The sequence below is a fragment of the Ochlerotatus camptorhynchus genome, unplaced genomic scaffold (genome assembly GCF_037179485.1).
Source record: "Ochlerotatus camptorhynchus isolate MF236.1 unplaced genomic scaffold, CSIRO-AGI_Acam_v1.1 ptg000317l, whole genome shotgun sequence".
Classification (NCBI taxonomy): domain Eukaryota; kingdom Metazoa; phylum Arthropoda; class Insecta; order Diptera; family Culicidae; genus Ochlerotatus; species Ochlerotatus camptorhynchus.
This window is the reverse complement of record NW_027040805.1, coordinates 104,339-123,796: the sequence shown is the minus strand read 5'-3', so window position 1 is coordinate 123,796 and position 19,458 is coordinate 104,339. Positions and strand designations below refer to the sequence as shown.

Genomic DNA, 19,458 nt, shown 5'->3' with positions numbered 1-19,458 from the left:
GCAACCCATCTCTTTGCGCCGGGGAGGATGTTCGCAACAGCGAATAGATTGGTACCACTGCCGTGTATCGATTACACCGCCACCGCTAACCACTCCACGTTTCCGATGTTGGCCGCAGAAATCAGCACAGCAGAAATATTTCCCTATCCTTTTTCCCCTCCTTGCATTTTGTTTTACTAACCCCGAGAACGCCGCGGGCAAACGGCTTCCCTTACTAACACTAGCAATAAGAACAGAAATAAGTGTAAACATCCAATCAGAAACTAGCTTTTATAACATTGTACACGTTCATTCCGTTTTGCGTAGTAGATTGTTAGACCAATCATCATCGTCATTTAATTTCTCTTTGATTCAAAAAAGTATAAAACCAAGCGAATCACGCATTCACATGGTCAGTCGTTTCCGAATTGCCAAGCAATATAGATATAAAGTGAAGAAGCTGAAGTTATCCTATCCAAGAAAGAAAATTCCAGTTTTCCCGTCGATTCGATATCGATGCAAGGGGTCCCTGTTACCGTCCTAGTTTTGTCGGTGGTCCTGCTCAGTGGAGTTCCTGTTCCCTCTACTTCCGAAATGGAGAGTTGCTGTTCCCACCGTTGCTTGTTGCCGTCGCTGCTCTAAAAAGAGTTTTACTTTCGCGGTGTTCTTTTAAGAACTACCGATTCCGAGTAAGCGATGTCGGCTCGCAGCTGGTGCAGCTGGAATTTGTCGTCATCTGTTGGCAAGGCCCAACGAGCAGCCGTTTTAGATTCAAGTCAAACATCACGTTGGCAGTCGAGCCAACACATATTGTTAAAGGGCTCGAGCAATGCAATAATCATTCGAAGTAATGCGGATGTTTTGGTTCAGTGTAGGTGGTACTTAAGGTGATACGATACGTCACGCTTTTTTTGCTTTTTTTTTCTCTCCTTTCTATGTGTCAGTGAATTGATTATCATTGATGCTGTAGTGGTGGGAGTGTACATCATGCACTACCGCAACTACCATAAACATAGCTGCTAGAGTTAGTTATTATTAGGTCGAATGTGTAACAGGTGATAAAAAAATAAGAAAGGCAAAGAATAAGTTATGTTCATCTTACTGAAAATTTCAACCTTCGCCAATTTTAAAAAGATAAAGATATCTCTTTTTCATCCTATATTGAGGCTATAACTACATTTCTATTCAATTTGCCAATATTATCGATCTACCACCTCCCAGGACACCCCTTCCTATACAGAAAATAATTATGCGCCTAGCCACCAAGACCAACATGTCATCCCGAGCAAAGTCGGTTAACAAAATGAAAGCAAATCGATATTAAAGTTTGCAGTTCCTATCATAATGAAAACTAAATTTGATTCCAATTGCCGCGACAGTTGTCTGATATAATATTGTGCTTTCATTATGCAGTCAAGACATTTTAAATAAAAAGAACTTAACTTGAAGTTCTGCTGTTAACGTCCTGTTTAAAATTTAATTTAAGTTCATCTGTTGTTGAACTAACGATTATTGTTTATTTGTTTTGTATAACACAGTTTAGGTCATTCGTGTTTTGCCCGGGGTGAGATTTGAGCTCAACTCTTTCAGCGTGAGAAGCATGGATGCTAACCATTTATACCAGGCCCGTATTCAGTTAAACAACATGAATGCAAAATCAGTAATCAAATTGATTTAATTGACAGCAGGATTAGTTTTCCGTTTGATTCAACAGTGTAACATTTTGCTCTCATTTTTGCTGTGTTAACCGCCAAGTCAACCAAAATGAGATCAACTGGAGTATTCAAAATAAGTTACATCATAATAGCAAATTTTGATTTCAATTTGATCTCCAGCTTTGCTCGGGATGTTATCATGGTAGTTAATTGATTCAACATCACACTTTGTACACTTTGGTTACAAACGACCTGTCCAAAAGTGATTCCAGAGCTCAAACCTCCAGGTACACGGTAAGAAAAAATATTCCAAAGTGGCTCATTTTCACAAATCTCGGCACTATATTGCAGGAAGCCAAAAGTAAGTAATGTGGGTCGAAGAGTTTTTATTTGATTGTGTTCAATTAGTGTGGAATTGACAATTCACTTCTACCCAAAAAATAGTTAGTTGTACCCAAAAGTAGGTGAATATGATTATACTCAACGTGATTATACTCAAAGTCAAAAGTAGGCAAAAATGAACTGGCCGCTGGATATTTTTTTTTATCGTGTATGTTTTCGTTTTCGAATCATCCTTTTGCCGCCGTTTGCATATCAGCTGATGGCTTCGAGCAGTACAACCAGAACGACACATATGTTTTCTATAGAAGATGTCTAGGTTTATTAAATTTAGTTTAATTTTTGGCTTGAGAAAAAAAAAATAAGAAATTGTTTTAACATTAATAAGTGACGGTTTCTAAATTGGACACAGTTTAAGCATCTTAAAAAGCAATAAAAGAATGTTTTTACACACTTTGTTCGAATTAAATCAACAACACTGGATACGATGATAGGTGGTTCGTACACACACACCTTCGTAATGTGGTGTGTAGAAAAAAGGTAAACAAAACAGTTTCAGCTTGCGAAATTATTCGCGGTTCGCGTTTTTAACGATGCAAATGATATTACTTAAGTAAATGGCGTCTTTAAAAGTGAATTAACTTGAAAGTGCTTGTAGAAGCACGTGTCGTAATTGTTTTTAGTGTGGTTCTGAGAAGTGAAAGCTAGTGAAAACAGTTATTGAAATTTAATGCCCTGAGCAGAACAAAATCGGCTAATCGTATTTTTTAATGCCAATATTACCAATGCGTGAATGAATTGGCAATATTTTCGTGGAAAAGTATTGAAATATGTATTCAGATCTTATTCATACAGTTCAGGCCCATTTTTTAAGGTATGTTATTAGTAATTTACTGTTCTGTAGGAAGATGTCCTTCGTACGCATACCAAAACACGTTTATTTAATGATTGTAGGGACAGCCATTGTTGCATGACGTGCCGTATTACCTTAAGCCGTCCGTTTATGGAGCCAGTGAACGTTTTCAGGAGACGGAAATCTGTTAGACGCGTTTCGCACGCTACACGTTTTGAAATAATTGATTTTTGAGTGTTTCATTTAACTGTTTGATAAAAATGTCTTAATTCATATCGTTGTTTTTCGATAGTAAATGGGAAGAATATAATCCATAAATTTTTGATAAATTATCGTGTTCAAATTATTTTTATGATTTAAGTTTACGTATCGCAACATTTGGAGCGCACTGTAGTCTTTATATAAACAATAAAAATCAAGAACTCTCCTTCAATTGAAAGCTGCTATGTAGTTGGATTCGTTGATGAGTGACCAACATTTCACACATAATGAAAACACTCAGTTTCATAATTCCGAGTAATTTCTGTGACTGTATCGCTTATCACAACTTACACCAGATAACGGGTCTCATATGTATGCAAGCGCAAGTAGATTTTCACCTGTAACCGCATCCAATGGGCCAGGCAAACATGTTCTATTTTATTCTTCAGTGACAAATCTTGCTGTACTCAGCACTCCCTATGTTCATTATTTACCTACATATTCACCAAGGGGAGACCAATTCACTACTCGCGGTCTTATCTTATCTCGTATATCTGGTTCGCCATATTGTTGCAACCGATGAGCAAGTGTTGAAAGATAAGCCCGGCCCGTTCGGAATACCTGCCGAAGGTAAAGACGTTCAGAATCAATTTAATTGTTCATCAAGTGACACGCTCCGCTTCTGTCTATCTCGTCTGAAAAGGTACTTGTGCTTGATTCGTTTGCCATCATTCTAGGATAGTAGGCAAACTATAGAAACTATTTCAATTTCGACAGTCTTGTTTTCCGTAGGTGACAATCCATCGCTGTTGACGAGCAGACAGTGATACGAAATACGAAAAGTAGAGCATAAAGTAGTCCGGAAGTCAACCCACAACTGGACAAAATGGTGTCCGCAGAAACGATCGGATCGATATTCATCAAAGTGTTCAAATTGGTAAGATTTCAATTAAGTCACTCAGTTTAGGGAACGTGTATACAAGTGTGGAGAAAGCGAACAGTCAAGTCTAATTTTAAAACGGATCACAAATCAGTGCTTTCGTGATCGATTTTGAAACACTCCAGCTGCGGAAAGTTTAGGTGGTAACGACTGTGACGATTCTAAGAAAAGTTGTTCGTGATGAAGCGCACGAAGTTGAGATATCGACTGTCTGAAACCGTGACAGTGTTCTGTCAATGGGTGGTCTTGTGGACTGGATTCATTTCTAAATTGATTTTGCCAACAGGATTCCAATCAAAAGTCGAAACTAAGACAGTTTACACTTTGCTTCGAGTGCACTAAATTTTCCAATCGGAAAAGTAGTCAGAAAGTGAAAACCATCGTCTTTCGGTCGGTGCCATGTGCTAAGGATGGTAGGGCTGGGAACCAAACCGAATGAAAGCTATTTGCGGGAGAAACTTTTGAAAGCAATAGATGTGGGCAGGTAGGTGTGTGAATAAAAACCGAAATCGTAGGGTAAAATGCACTTGTTCTCTGAATTCAGAGTGAAAAAGTTTCGTCATTAACAGGAAAAGGCGGTAGACTCATTCGAGTGGTAGCGATTCGTAATGGAAAAGTGATAAGGTCACTTATGAATTGTTATAAAATTGCCGTTTTTTTTGCCACACCCAGATAACGGATTGTGGCAGGCTAGGCAAGCGAACTTTGACTGTGGTCGTGGCAGGTACATTGAGTGTTTGTTTATGTTTGAGTGATAACAAAAATACTACGAACCATGCGTTATCAGGTGTGCCTGAATGAAGGTGTTGAAATGGAGTTGGAAACAGGATTAGTCATCTAGATGTGATAAAAATATGATTCATGTTGGTGAAAACTTTTGTCTTAATCTTATCGTGGGAACTTAGGAATTTAAATCTTTTGGATATCTGAAGTTTTAAATCGTTATCAAGATCTTTGGTTCATCGTAGCTGAATGAAAGGTTAATATTATTTTGGATCGGATCACAATGCTTGATTCACCGACGTTTAGAATTATGGTCATTGTGTAAATTTGAGATTTACTAAACGGAAACCAATAAGGTGGTACTATTATAAGTATAAATTACAGAACTTAGTGGAGTCATAGAAATCTTGAATATTGTTCGATTGCCAATCAATTCAAATAAACTTATTGAGTAGGAATAACTGATAAGGAATATTTTGAATGTTTTGACTTAAATTATTAAAAAAATATCATATTTTATAATATTTGACGGATCTTATGCTATCTGTAAAAGTTGGATAATCTTAAAAAATCATTCTACTTAGAAAACCTTTAATCTGAAACAAGCCGATTCGTATTAGGTTCAAATTAAATGTTTAATACATATTTGTTTAATGGCCAACTTTGTGCAAAAATATGCAATCTTTGACCTGATAATGTGGCCTCAGAAATTCCAATCAATTAAGGCACGGATGTGGCAGGTTCAATTCCATTGGGCATATAGCATTGTGATTGCCATACAATGGAGTACATTTTCTTTTCTTTTTTCAACATTGACATTTAAAGCTCTGTGGAAGCAATTCGCAAACACAAAGTCGAAAGCAGGCTTTAGCTCGTGTAGGAACGTAAAAGCCTGGAGATGAAGACCTAAGTAAATGAAATCGGAATAGAAGTACATGTGTACCTTCAATTTATCTCTCACTATAACTTGATTACCGAGATAAGTTAGAAGGTGATGCCCCCTCCCCTAAATTGTATATAGAAAAACTTTGTATTAAGGGGACGTCTTTCTGGGACCCACCCTCTTTTCGGGGACCCCCTTTCTGGGATTCACAGAGATGCACCAGGCTGAAAGTCTCTTTAACAAAGAAAGAAGATGAAAAATTAAAAGGTTATAACTCAGTTTGATAGCCCAACGACCCATATTCGAATGTCTGTGGAAATTCATGTTCATGCTGAGGTACAATAAGGTCCACATGCATATACTATCGTTATCAAATGTACAATTATTATACACACATATTGCAAGATTCAAAGATATCTTTCTGAATCTAAAAAACATTCCAAAAAGTTGCCAGAGTCACTTATGACTATTTTTATTATTGCTTCAAATTGGACTCATTTTTTTGAAATTTATTGAAATTCTATTCCAATTTCCCTTGAAACTATTCCCTTGGATTTCTTCTCGAAATTCTATTGGAATTTTCTTTAGACTAGCCCAGAACTGCTGTTCAGAATTCTTTTTGAATTATCCATAGAATTTCTCTAGAACCTTCCCTGAAATTCCTTTAAATTTACTCATAATCTTTTAAGAATACTCCTAAGAACTCTTTTGAAACTATCTGTATCATTAGCTTAAAATGCTGCAATTTCAGGAACTATCCACATAATTCGATTCCCTTGGAATTAATAACAGTAGTGACTACACACTTAAAAAAAATCATGTAAATGTAGGTGCTCTGAGAGTGACATATACGAGCGTCAATTTTGACATAGCTAATATAGCTTAATCAAACGTACTTTTCGTCGAGCAACGAACTTTTCAGTCTCGGAGCACTTAATAATACATGACTTGTTTGTTTACAATTAAATTAGTTATTTCTAAGTGTGTAGGAGTTCTTCTCAGAATCGACTTTGATTGGATAAATAAACAGTCAGTTTTTTCAGACTGGTTAGTTTCTTAAATAATGTGAGAAGGCATCGAAACATGCCCGCCTTGGCTAACAAATACGAAGTTACAGATTCACAGTGAGAATGGTTTATACCCTTTCAATAATCCTTAGAGTTTCCTAAAAAGGCTCCCAAAAATTTTACTAAATTTCTTTGAAATTTTCTTCACAATCTTCAAATAGTTTTCTTCTGATTTACTTTGGAATCCACCTTTAGTGCTCATACCAAATCTCTTCAAATAGTTCTTTAAATTACTTTGAAGCTCTAGTCGAATCATCTCTTAAATTATCCCTAGGATTTGTTTTAGGATTTTTCTCATAATTCAAGTTTGAAAATATGAAACATAAGACCTTGTCTCAAAATCTCATGTCCCAGAATAGTTATGATTTTTCTTAGTTCGTAATCTTAAAATTATTTTCTAGTCAGTATAATCAGTCACTTTCGAATATAAAGTCTAATGACCCATTTGTCTCATTAGCGTTCGACCATTCGGATAATGCCTACACACTTAGATTTTTTTTACAAGAGTCATTATTTTTAAATGGATTTTTGGATTACTGAAAAACTCGGTTAAAATTCAAATGATTGTTATTCGTAAAAGTTGGATAAAATCGAAAAATTCTTATTTTCAGTATTACACGGTGTTAACAGAAGTAAGTCTGTAAATTTTCGTAACACATTTTCTCAACTTTTAATTTTTCACAGATTTTTTAAATTTTACCGAAGAGTTCCGCAATTCAAAAACTCGGTAAAAATTTCTGACTTGGCAAGTGTGTATATATGTGTAATTTACAATACATTTCAAAATTCCGAAAAAAAAATTGGATTTCAAAAAATGGAACAATCAATCGAACTTTGACACGTTTTGCTTTCCTGGAGTCAAAAAAAGTTTCAATCAGCACCCTCTATACGTCAAAACTGTTTTCCATTTAAAAAATCCCGAGCGGTACACACTAATGTTGTAGCTCCTGTCAAACATGCATTGAATGTCAGGCCCAATTGAAATTGACAAGACTTTACTAGTCAAGTTTTTAGTAAATAAGGTTTTGCATACCTTTACCAAATAACTTCCCCTCTTGCGTGCGATATAAAAAAAAAACACTCGGAATAAGAAAGCTCACTCATAGTCTAGTCATAGATCTTTAGACTCAATACTTTTACTGTATGTATCGGTTAATGTCTTGATCCTGGAAAATTTTCGGTATGATAAATATTAATGAATTAAGACGTATAAAATCCCAAAAAATAAATTAACATTTCAAAGCAAGGCGAGACAAAAATCCAACCGTGGAAAGAGCCTCGACCGTGCCGAATTTGAACCTACCATTTCCAGCATGGTCTTGCTTTCCTACCATATCACCAGGGCTTCACAATATTAGCTTCAATCGACAAAATTGATGCGACGAATAGACTGCTACCTTTCCTTTTCTGTTGAAGTCGAGCAGCATCGCAGCGTTCTAGAACCTCAGTCGGCGTCTACAAACAAATCTAAATAGAGCTAGAATAAGGGCGTAACAGCTTTTGTAAACAATGACTTCTCTCGGTGATTTCTAGAAAGTTAAGGCTCACCCACGCAAATCAACATCATCATGGGATAGAAGAAGACTTCCCCTACCCGATGGTTATGTTGATTTGCGTGGACGTGCCTTGAATTCCTAGAAAACATAGAGAGAAGTCATTGTTTACAAAAGCTGTTTCGCCCTAATTCCAGCTCTATCTAGAAATGTTCAATTGTTTGTCTCTCTTTTCTCCAGGCGCTTCAATTGTCTCTCTTCCAAGCTTTGGTGAATCGGGCAAGTGAAAGATCTCTCGACTTTAAAACTTTCGTCTTTCATGAAACACATCAACCGAGGTTTCTAACGGGTGTTCAATAAAAAATGAGAATGATTTCAGTGCCGTCCAGCGCTCTTGTGAGAGCATCACGACTAAGTTGCGTCGTACGGCTGACCAGGACCCCTTCTCCAATATTCATTGTCGTTTTTTTTTAATTATATATATTTTTTTCATATTTCGTTACATAAAGGGTGTTCAATAAAAATGAGAATTTTTTCAGTCTAGTAAAAAAGCTAGTAGCTAGAAAAAAAATTTCAACAAATTCAGTATTTTCAATTAAAAACATAATAAACATTATGTTTTTTATTAAAAATACTGAATTCGTTGAAAAAAAATGTTTTACAAGCTACTAGCTTTTTTACTAGACTGAAAAAAATCTCATTTTTTATTGAACACCCGTTATGTAACGAAATATGAGAAAAATATATAATCAATTCATTACGTGAAAATACTTGAAGATTATACGTAATATGTTTAATTTTTCTTCCATCCACATATTTATCAAAAAAGTTACGAAAACGCGACATAACGCATATTAAATAAAGTGTCGGTGGAAAGGATTGAAAGTCATAATGAGGTTCCGTTTCAACTCGATAATCTACGTTACTTTCGGTGACCAAAGCAACACATCGTTGAAAAAATCCACAGACAGCCTTTCGTGCTTCTTTTCATTTTCGTTTCGTGCTGAAAAAATCAAAACTCGAGTTCATTTTAGAGCTTCGAAAATATAGAGCACTGGTATCCACAGGATAGGTCAAAAGAAGCTCCCGTTCGCTTCTCTTAAATCTGTAAAAATCACGAAAACGATTGTTGATGATCAATTGCCTTAAATTGTCCATCATTAGTCACAGGTGGTGAGCAATCCCTCTCAGAAAAAGCTCCCAGCATATTTCCACACTGCGTAGTTTGGGGGAGCAGAGCGTACAAACAGTTGATTCATCATAGGGATCCATTTTGCAACTAGCACGTTTAGGGCGTTCCATTGTGGGCAGGTGTTGATACAGGCCCAACTTCATACCGTTTTGGTACCACCAACCGAAAGGACCGTAATTATTACCACTGTCCTGTTCCCTTCTATTTGAGAAATATTTTGTGGAAACATTCTAACCCTCGGAAATTTCAATTACCAACACCGTGAGAGAATGTTGAATTTATGACAAAGAATGAGTTTTAAATTCCATTCCAACGGAGCGTAATATGTTTATGCAAATCAAGCTGCGGCCCTGCATTAAAATAGACTCTACAATGGGTACTCTTTTGGAAATCCATTGATTAAACGGGGGTTTTCAATTTCAGCTGTTAAACTCTGTATTAAATCAGAAAAGAGTGGAAAAATTTCCAATGATAATTTAAATTGTTCATTTCATTCACGCTCAGTCAGTATAGCGATAAACAGTCCGATGCTCTCTCTATTTGTAACGTAGGATTAGCACATTCTCTTTTAAATTGCCACCATCATAGCGCGTCGTTGAGCACTAATCTAATTCTATTTGCACTCCGTTTCCATTTCTTCACCCAATTAGGCACTGAATCTGGTGATTCTCATCATCTATCGGACCGGCTACGGAGGTGACTTTCTTGGTGTCGGTGGCACATGGAACCTGAACGAAGAGAAAAGTCCCGATGCGGAAATTGTGGCCTCCGGAGTGTTTGTCGGTTACTTCATTTACACCTCGGTCCAGCTGATTACGTTCTGCTTTGGTACGACCAAGCTAAAGCGTGAACTCTCCGATACGATAATGAATGTGGTCGGTACCTTTATGTGGGTTGCCGTCGGAGGCACAGCGCTGCACTACTGGCACGGTTATTTGGCGGAGCATGACTTCCAGCACATCACATCGGAGCGAACGGTAAGAACATTTCGACTAAATCAACTCACAAGCATTTTCATTCCAAAACATATCTTTGTCACCACATCTCATCCTTAACATTACCTAAGGTTCCCCACTCATTCACCTTAACGAATGAAAAAAAAAAAAAGAATCTCACCTCAGCCCAAGCACTTTTCCCAATTAAACTTTATGCAATTTTTCTTTTCTCTTCCTCCCACACCTCCTCAGGCTGGACTTGCCCTGGGAGCGCTTTGCGTTGTGTCCGGTGCCCTGTACCTGGCCGATTCGGTCCTTGCGTTCATCCACTACGCGAAGCACGAGAACAGCAAATACTAATTGAGAATGCGAGTGCCATCCTTATTAGCCCACGCTGCTAGATTGTAAGCATGAAATATTACACTTGGTTATCATGATTTTGCCCAAAAAATGTGCAGCAACCCCGTGTAGTCAGTAAGTAAGGTCCAACGAAGAGGAAAAACTGTCATAATTCATATGTATGCGAGTTAGATAAGTAAAAACAACTTTTACAAACACTCCATTCTTTTCTATGGTGGCACATTTGCCTCGACAAGTTACAATTAACGACATTTTTGTAATATAAATATAGGTGTAGCATTAAGTGGCTGGAAAATGCAAAGTGCCGAATTTCAAAATTAAAGAAGCAATAGAACCGGACAATTTAAGAGAAAACATTTCCAAAGCCTAGTATCGTTTAAGCCAATATAGGGAACTGAATTTCAAACCTAATAAACCACATCTCCTTATATGGGCTTGTTATTTATGGCCGAACATGCCCTTTGAAAACTCACCGCATTCCTGAGGACATAATTATCTACAAAACTGATTTAAGTGATTTTATCGTGAACGATAACTATCCAATGTGATGCTCCGCTAGAGTAAGCGAGGGCTCAGTAGAGCTTAGCTGTTAGCTACTGGACTGACCGGTAGCTATCTTGGACAAGCAGTGGGAGCTTTTTATCAATGTGGCAGGATGTGACACATTATCCGAAAGCAATCTTCATCTACTGAGCAGTTTGTTCAGCTATAAGAACCTAAAACCACCTCACCATTAGCATCTGTTCTACATAGAAGTGTCTGACTAGCATTCAGCAGCTAAAAAATAAATGCTTGGCCCCAGAAAAGTTTGTATTAACAGCAGAATGGGTTGTTTCATTACATAAGATGCAATGGAGCGAAGAAAACTTGGAACGCGATTTTCTCGACATGATGATTTGTGCTATGAGACGATCTTGCCACGAGTGACAGTGCTACTGTCTCTGAACATTATAAATTGCATCGGATTTCCACTTTCAGCGCAAAACAACGGACAAGAATGCGCATTTTTCATAGAAACTAAGCGACCGATTCTACCTCTGGTGGTGAATAGAAGAACATCAAATTGTAGGGTCTTTGACAGTTTTTCTGAAATCGATGGCCACTATCTTGGATTCCCAAATTGACTTCTCGACGCAAGATCTCACTAATACAACCTAGCTAGCGTAGCCGTGTAAAATCGATTTGTTTATTATTTTCAACCACGAAATCAGCTGTCAAAGTGTTCGAGTTGACAGCGGTTTGTTTTTTATTTTCAACCAGTAGAATGCATGTATTAGTGAAATTTCTCACTAATACTAACGGTGTTAGAGACCTCTATGGCGACGGGCATAAATTTTTGAAATCTACACGGTACTACTGTTCCAAAAATACCCTTATTACAGGGTATTTGACAGCTTTCTGAAATCGATGGACACCATGTTGGATTCCAAATGGAGACGAACATCGTTTCTCGATCCCTATACGTCATCCCCGTTCCGAGAATACCCATATTAAAGGGTATTTGATTTTTCTTGTCTTATATGAGGAATTTTCAGCGATGACAGTTGATAGTGTTATCTGGGTTGATGATGATGTTCATATGATCATAATCTGTAACACAAATGATAATCGCATTTTCTTTTCCAAAACTGTCCGTTGTGACTAAAATGAGATTGACATTATTTTTATCTGATTCGGTGATTTTGATTCCCTGTGTATGATGTATGATGTATGTATAATCGAAAAAAAGAGAAGTAGGGTAGAGCGCTACTTCTTTGTAATCGTCCATTTCCGTTCTATCAAGCAGAAAACATCAGTATAATCAATGATTTCACCGTGCACAAATCAGGAATACTTTTTACCGATGCGTTAGTTCCCTAATAAAAAAATACCATAAACGAACAATAACCCAAATAGTCGAACTTTTCCACAAATGGTTTGGATGTTACCCCAAACACGTCGTTAAGAAAAATAACCATAGCAAATTTATTAGGGTTCCCAAGCTACAACACAAAGCCTATTAGAGCGTATTGTGTGAGTAGTTACACTCATTGTTTTCAAAACAAAAGAAGCGCTCCTAGCAAACTCGCTTTTTCTACCTTCATCCGTAGGACGAAGAAACTCCAATGGCGTTTCAATGCGTTTGGACGGAATTGAAACTCGTAGGACAAATTTGGAATCAAGAAGCAGTGTTAGATTTTTAACAATATCTCAATAATGGGTCGTTCTTCATAAAATTCAACGGTACTTATGCAAAGGGGAATAGATTTAGAAGTCATCTTTGATAGAAACATTTAATTTATTGTTAAAACCCGTTCAAGAAAGAGAGGTTAAGCGTGGGTTGTGCTTAGTAGGACGGAAATTAGATCACAAACCCTATGTAGAGGTAAAAGATGCGTTATATATTTTTTTTTAATTATTAGGGTAGAGCACTACTTCGTTGTAATCACCCATTTCCGTTCGGCAACACAATTAATCATCCATAAAAAAAGTGAAATGAGCAATACAAAAATCTCAAATTGGCCACTAAATACTACAGGGGTGCACCAATAAACAAATAAAAAAAAGTTGCAATAGAAATGAAGAAAAAGGCAATAAACAAATAAAAAACTTCTTTTAATAATTTCAATGCGAGTGGTGAAAATGGCAAAAATGGCAATAGTAAATAGAGTTCGCTCAATTATATAAGGATGAATCTCCACTAAATTAGGAAATTTGAGCACTAAATAACTCACCTACGTCACCTGCAGTTGAACATATTTTCCCATAAAAGTGGCAAAATGAACAATGTCATATTTAATAACCACGATAAATAAATCTAAAATGTCCCACACAAACCGCACAGTTATCACTGTTTAAATCCAAATATTCTGTATTCTGTGATTATTTCCCCAAAAAAAAAAATGAAAATATCTTTTAAAAACTGAAAAAGTTCCAGAAACCAGGAGATAAATGTATGCTTGAACATGAGGATGAGCCATCGTAAAATATGAATCGTTCTTAAAGAAAAGAAAATAATTCACACAGGAAAGTAAAAATGAGCTATTTAACACGAACACTGCGCAATATAAAATTAAAAAATTCAATGATATTCAGGAAATATTCCTTTAAATTGAAAGTTTATGAGCCAATAACCCAGATCAATTTCCATATGGTATTTCCAAGACAGCGATAAGTAATGATACTGTGCCTCGGCTAACAAAGGCGATGTCGATAAAGAAGATTAACGAATGTGGGTCTCATTGAATAAGTTACCATTAAACAAAATCCAAAAAGCACTAAAAACAGCTGTTTGAGCAATATATACGTCACAAAAGAGCACTAGAAAATGCCGATTGAGCAATATAAAGTTAAATAAAAGACACAAAAAGCACAATGAATGTCCCAGGGAAAATTTCAAAAACGCTCAACAAAAAATAAGAATTGAGCAAGAAACGTATAAAATTAGCACTTTGAAAAATAAACTGAGCATTTTATACGCCATGAAGGTCACTAAGAACGAAAACAATATCTATTAAAAACCTGCAAATCTTCATCGAACCACAGACAAACAGACATAGCACTCGCATCTTGTACATCGAACACGCATTCATGGGAAAATATGTTCAACTGCAGGTAAAGTAGGTGAGTTATTTATTGCTCAAATTTCCTAATTTAGTGGAGATTCATCCTTATATAATTGAGCGTACTCTATTTACTATTGCCATTTTTGCCATTTTCACCGCTCACATTCAAATTATTAAAAGAAGCTTTTTATTTGTTTATTGCCTTTTTCTTCATTTCTACTGCAACTTTTTTTTTTTTGTTTATTGGTGCACCCCTGTAGTATGTAGTAGTCCGTTTATATTTTAGTCATTTCCGTTCTATCTTTCCGAAAAGATCAATAATATCAATGATTTCACCGTGCACAAATCCATAATAAGTGTGTTCCTATGCGTTAGTTCATTAGCTACTGCATAAATCCTATTAGAGCGCATTGTATGAATATTTACGCTCATTGTTCTCAAAACAAAAGAGGCGCTCATAGCGCTTCCCTTTTTCCACCTTTATCCGTACAACAAAGAAAATCTAATGGCGTTTCAATGCGTTAGGATGGAATTGAAACCTGTAGGACGAATTTAGAATCAAGAAGCAGTATTAGATTTTAAACAATTTGTGACTCTTTATCAAATCCAACGGTACGTATGCAAAGGTGAATAAATTTAAAAGTAATCTTTGATAGAAATATTCGATTTTTTGTTCAAACCCGTTCTAAAAAGAGAGGTAAAGCGCTTAGTAGGACGGAAATTAGATCCAAAATCCCACTGTCCGACCCTTTTCGTCACTGAAGAGGGATGTATGGAACAAATGATTTTGGTACCGTGACAAACTATTTTTGGTTTTCGTCAAACGTCACTGACCGTTACCAACTCTGCAATTACCGATGTAAAGTGGCAAGATTTTCAAGGACTAATGTTTTAATTTGCGTTGTGATAAATCCTTATTCTGATGTAAACAAGCAGTTTGCAACTTGGAACTTTGGAGAAGACGAACTGCCCAATTCGAGGTGAAAATGCTCCCCGACATCGAGGAATTAAGATTCAGATTGGAAGCGTAGTAACTACACAGCTTAACTAAGGGTGGTCTTTCAGTTGACAAGATCCACCGTTTTTGGTTTCAATTCCACGGTCTGACCAAATGGCAGAGATCTCGATATACAAACAAAATTCTTAATTTTATCTATCGCGGAAAACCTCTCCTCGTTTAATGTTAGATTATTATTATTAGAGCAATGTGTGGCCTAAAGAACGAATCTGCTGACATGCTTGGATACAACATTGCTGATTTATTCGAAATTAGACTTAAATTTTCATGAAATATCGTGCATATTTGCGACTAATCTAACGTGTGCGCTATAATATCATAGCGGTAACTCTAAGACCACTGGTTCCCGAAGAAAATCATTATTATTTTTGGCTCACTCAGTACCAGAACAACGGTCCCAAGCAGTCCCAAGCTATTTCACTCACCCCTGCATGTTCTGCATGAATCCACACACCCCTGATGTTATCTGTCAAACTTTCATAGCGAATCAAAACAAACATAGTGTAGTAATAGAATTTCAACTAGAATAGGGTACGTTAATCGTTTGCTTGGGACCAATAGGCTACTAAAGTGGTGAGCCAATTTAAAATCGTTAGTTTCGTATTGATTGTTGATAATATCGCGGAGATTTTAATATTTTTTTCAAACGAAAGACGGTTCTGGTATTCAGGCGATGGTGCATTCAACTGACGGAAAACGGTCCAAACGCAAGCGTAAGGCGGTTTATTCAAACTTACACGTTTCAAACGACTTCGAAAATCTAATATGATTAAATATTATATTTATTGGTTTATAGTTGAAGATGCTAATTTCAAATAACAGACTAAAGTGGTAATTTTTATACGATAGATGAGGAGATAAAGTATAGAATTGATAGTTCCGTTAGAGTACGGCAGTGTGAAAATTACATATAGAGAGTAGAAAGCGAGCAAGGACAACTTTAGACAGGTACAAATCGGTTTGATCATCTCTCTTTACCAAACTCCCCCGTTGGAGAGGGATGGTGAGGGGTATTCCCCCCGCCACCACTGGCAAAAAAAATATTTACTGGGTTATGATAGGATTTGTAGTTATTCGTAAGAGAATGTTTCTGAATAGTAATTTGGTGTTGAAGGCTTTGCTGTTTCCCAGCTATCGATGATAAGTTAGAATTTTAAATATACAATGTCATTAACTACTTGATGGATGAAGGAGTTGTTATATTTGTATTAACTATCGTAGCCCATTACGATACTGTGTTACAGCACGGAAAGCCTTTAGAGTTTTTTCGTTATCCCTATTGTTCGAACAGGTTAGCCAACAGATTCATATTGAAGAGCATCTATATTTGAATATATACAAAGCATAATAAACGAGGTTTATAAAGGAAAAATGGCTCCAATGTTGGCCTATGGATCTAAGATTGGGCCTGTAACAGTGTTACCAGAATATAATTAAATTAAAATTAAATTTAGAAAAAATAAATTTGCAAGTTCAATTTTAGCACGCAATTCATTTCAAATTTAAGATTTTGTCAATTTTATCCCGAACATGTTTACCAAAGGTGTAAGCCATTTCAAATTAAATATTTTTTTAAAAATGCTTCCTAACTACTTCAAGTTTAAAGATTTTTATCAATTTTTAAAAATATTTTTTTCCCTGAACATGTCTACCAAGGGCGCTAGCATTATACTTTTTTTCATTTTTCCTTGATCATATTTCCAAAGGGTGCAAGCTATTTTCAATTTGAGATTATTTTTATCAAATTCGTTTTTATCATTTTTTTTTTCTAGAACATGTTTATCAGGCGCAATCAATTTCAAATTTAACGATTTTGTATCCCTGATCATATCAGGGGCGCAGACTATTTCAAATTTCATGTTTACCAAGTATACTAGCGCAAGCCACTTAAAAGTTGACATTTTTTCAACTCTTACCAGGGGCGCTAGCTATTTCAAATTATATATTTATACGAATAAAGATTTTCCAGATTTAACTTTTTTTTTTTAACGATTTCAAGCTTTTTAAATATGCTTACCAGGGTCGCAAGACATTTCAAATATATCTTTTTTAAATGTTTTCTAGAACGTGTTAATCAGGGACGCAAAACATTTCAAATTTTACTCATTTTGATAAATTTTCTCTGAATTTGTCTACCAGGGGCGCTTACCATTTCAAATTAACTGATTTTTAAATTTACTTGAACATGCTTTCATTTCAGGGGTATATCAGACGCTAGTTATTTCAAATTTAATATTTTTCGTCGAACTTGTTATTTGGGGGCGCAAGTGTTCGAGGGGACTGACTTGGGTGCTGTTTATTTTTAAAATTTTACATTTGCGGTGAGATTTTGCTCTCATTGAATTGCTGTATTTTATCTATTTTGTAAACATTTTTTCGGTTTGCAGCTAAGTAGTCGCCGACTACCCGCGACTACCCACAACCACGGCACTGGGTATCTCTGATAGCAAATCTAGTTTTAATAAGGGTTGTTTCTCAAACCCGACCGTATTATTGACGTAGGACTATGAGATTGTTTTTTTTTGTTTAATAATTTAATTAATAATTACAAATTTATTGATTTATTAATTTTATTCTTAAACAAACAAAACTTCAATTCAAAGTGTTGAAATTAGGGAACATTCAATGTCCTTAATTGAATTCATTTTTAATATTTCGAAATTCAGTTCCTATGCCGTTCAAACCATGTACAACCAATGTCCAGGTACATACTGAATAATGTTTATTTATTGTAACCGGAGTGAACATTCGCTATTTAAAATGCATTTCATATATCAAACCGGTTTAAACTACATATACAGCCGTTCCATAGCAAAGCGATATTCACGCAAACCAAAAATTTATTACAATGAATGTTAGTTCCATTTCCTATCATCCTCTGTTTATGAACATCGCAGCGAATGTTAGAATTTGACCTTGCAGACGATGCAATGGTTTTTAATATTTTTTTATTCCGTGTTCTGTATATGTTGTCACCTACACAAGCAAGCATTTGCCTTGATTGTTAAGTATAACATGGTAGAACGACGTTCGATGCTCTCCAGCAGAAAAGCAAACGAAGTCAAGTATGCGAGGAAATGAGCGCTTCTTGTTTGTTTTTAGCCTATCCATGTTCCGAAGCATGGAGAGAGCACTGGAAAAAGCACATGTCTGATAATCGCAACGTTCGTGATTCGAGTCCTCCCCAGTCGGCACTTTTTTTTTGAAATGATTCATTTTACTCACTAATACACTCCACATTTTTCTTTCTCCATTTTCTTACATTGGACTGTAGCTCGGTATATTGCATCTTCGGTTCATGCGGTCTCCACTAACATCCTCTGATGATGAATCCCACATAATTGTAAGCAAATCTTACATCCCCCGGTTGGGTGTATTTTCATTTTTTATTTCCATTTCGTCAAGCCAGTGTAGACTACATACAATGATTATTACAGTGTTTACTTACATACTATGCATTAATTCTATTCTGTTTTAGCTTAGTTTTTATTTGCTGCTTGGACATGGTGATGTCAATAGTTCCGCAATGCAAATTATATAGACGCATCATTCGATTGATTGGGCTATTTTTTGCATAGTTTGTTCTGTACGATGTTTCTGAAAATAAATTCCGTGTTCTAAGATATCGACAAGGTGTGTAAAAATTTAATTGTGCGAGAATTTCTGCCGAATCTATGCGCATTGAAATAATGTCGTTGATGAAGAAAAGCATTGCAAATTGGCGGCGCTCCTTAAGTGTTTGTATATTGATGAGCATGCAGCGCGCTTCATAAGATGGTAATGGAAATGCAGTTCAATTCAATTTACGTAAAGCATATAAAAGGAATTGTTTTTGGACAGATTCTATGCGTTCTTCGTGTATGGAAATGTATGGATTCCATACTAGGTGGCAGTATTCCAGAATTGGCCTTACATATGTGGTATATAATAGCTTAATAGTGTATGGGTCTTCGAAATTATGACTGAACCTTTTGATGAAGCCTAGCATTCTGTTTGCTTTACTAATGATAGTATTATAATGTTCTATAAAAGTTAGTTTGGAGTCTAGGATTACACCTAGATCTCTTACAATTTTGCTTTTTTCTACTATTTGGTTGCCTAATGATAATTCAATATGCGGTGTTTCAATTTTTCTGCTAAATGCTATTGCAGTACATTTTTTTACGTTCAGTTGAAGTAGACTTTTACTACACCAGGTGTGGAATATACTGATTTCATTCTGGAATTCTTCTGCATCGCTAGAATTACTTATTTCCATAAAGAGCTTCATGTCGT

The 19,458-nt window shown here is 36.0% G+C and overlaps 2 protein-coding genes across 4 annotated transcripts in view; one reads left to right on the top strand and one right to left on the bottom strand.

The window, feature by feature from the left end:
- The window catches only part of LOC135707757 (pleckstrin homology domain-containing family G member 5), a 376,532-nt gene that overhangs the window by 343,086 nt on the left and 13,988 nt on the right, over positions 1-19,458 (bottom strand). The window lies entirely within an intron of this gene.
- Ssk (Snakeskin) lies at positions 3,645-11,048 on the top strand. 2 transcript variants are annotated; one of them, XM_065229652.1, is made up of 4 exons: positions 3,645-3,730; positions 3,820-3,964; positions 9,976-10,302; positions 10,513-11,048. In XM_065229652.1, exons 2-4 carry the CDS (start codon positions 3,914-3,916, stop codon positions 10,618-10,620), a joined length of 486 nt encoding a protein of 161 aa, XP_065085724.1. In that variant the 5' UTR covers positions 3,645-3,730; positions 3,820-3,913; the 3' UTR covers positions 10,621-11,048. The 2 variants fall into 2 exon arrangements, with proteins under 2 accessions (XP_065085724.1, XP_065085725.1); XM_065229653.1 differs by having other exon boundaries at positions 3,661-3,730; positions 3,805-3,964.

What these genes read in the sequence shown, in the direction of transcription:
- Ssk (XM_065229652.1), top strand. Translation starts at nt 3,914, where the DNA reads ATGGTGTCCGCAGAAACGATCGGATCGATATTCATCAAAGTGTTCAAA. An exon ending in TCATCAAAGTGTTCAAATTG is followed by an intron (nt 3,965 to 9,975) that starts GTAAGATTTCAA and finishes TCACCCAATTAG; the next exon opens with GCACTGAATCTGGTGATTCT. An exon ending in ACATCACATCGGAGCGAACG is followed by an intron (nt 10,303 to 10,512) that starts GTAAGAACATTT and finishes ACACCTCCTCAG; the next exon opens with GCTGGACTTGCCCTGGGAGC.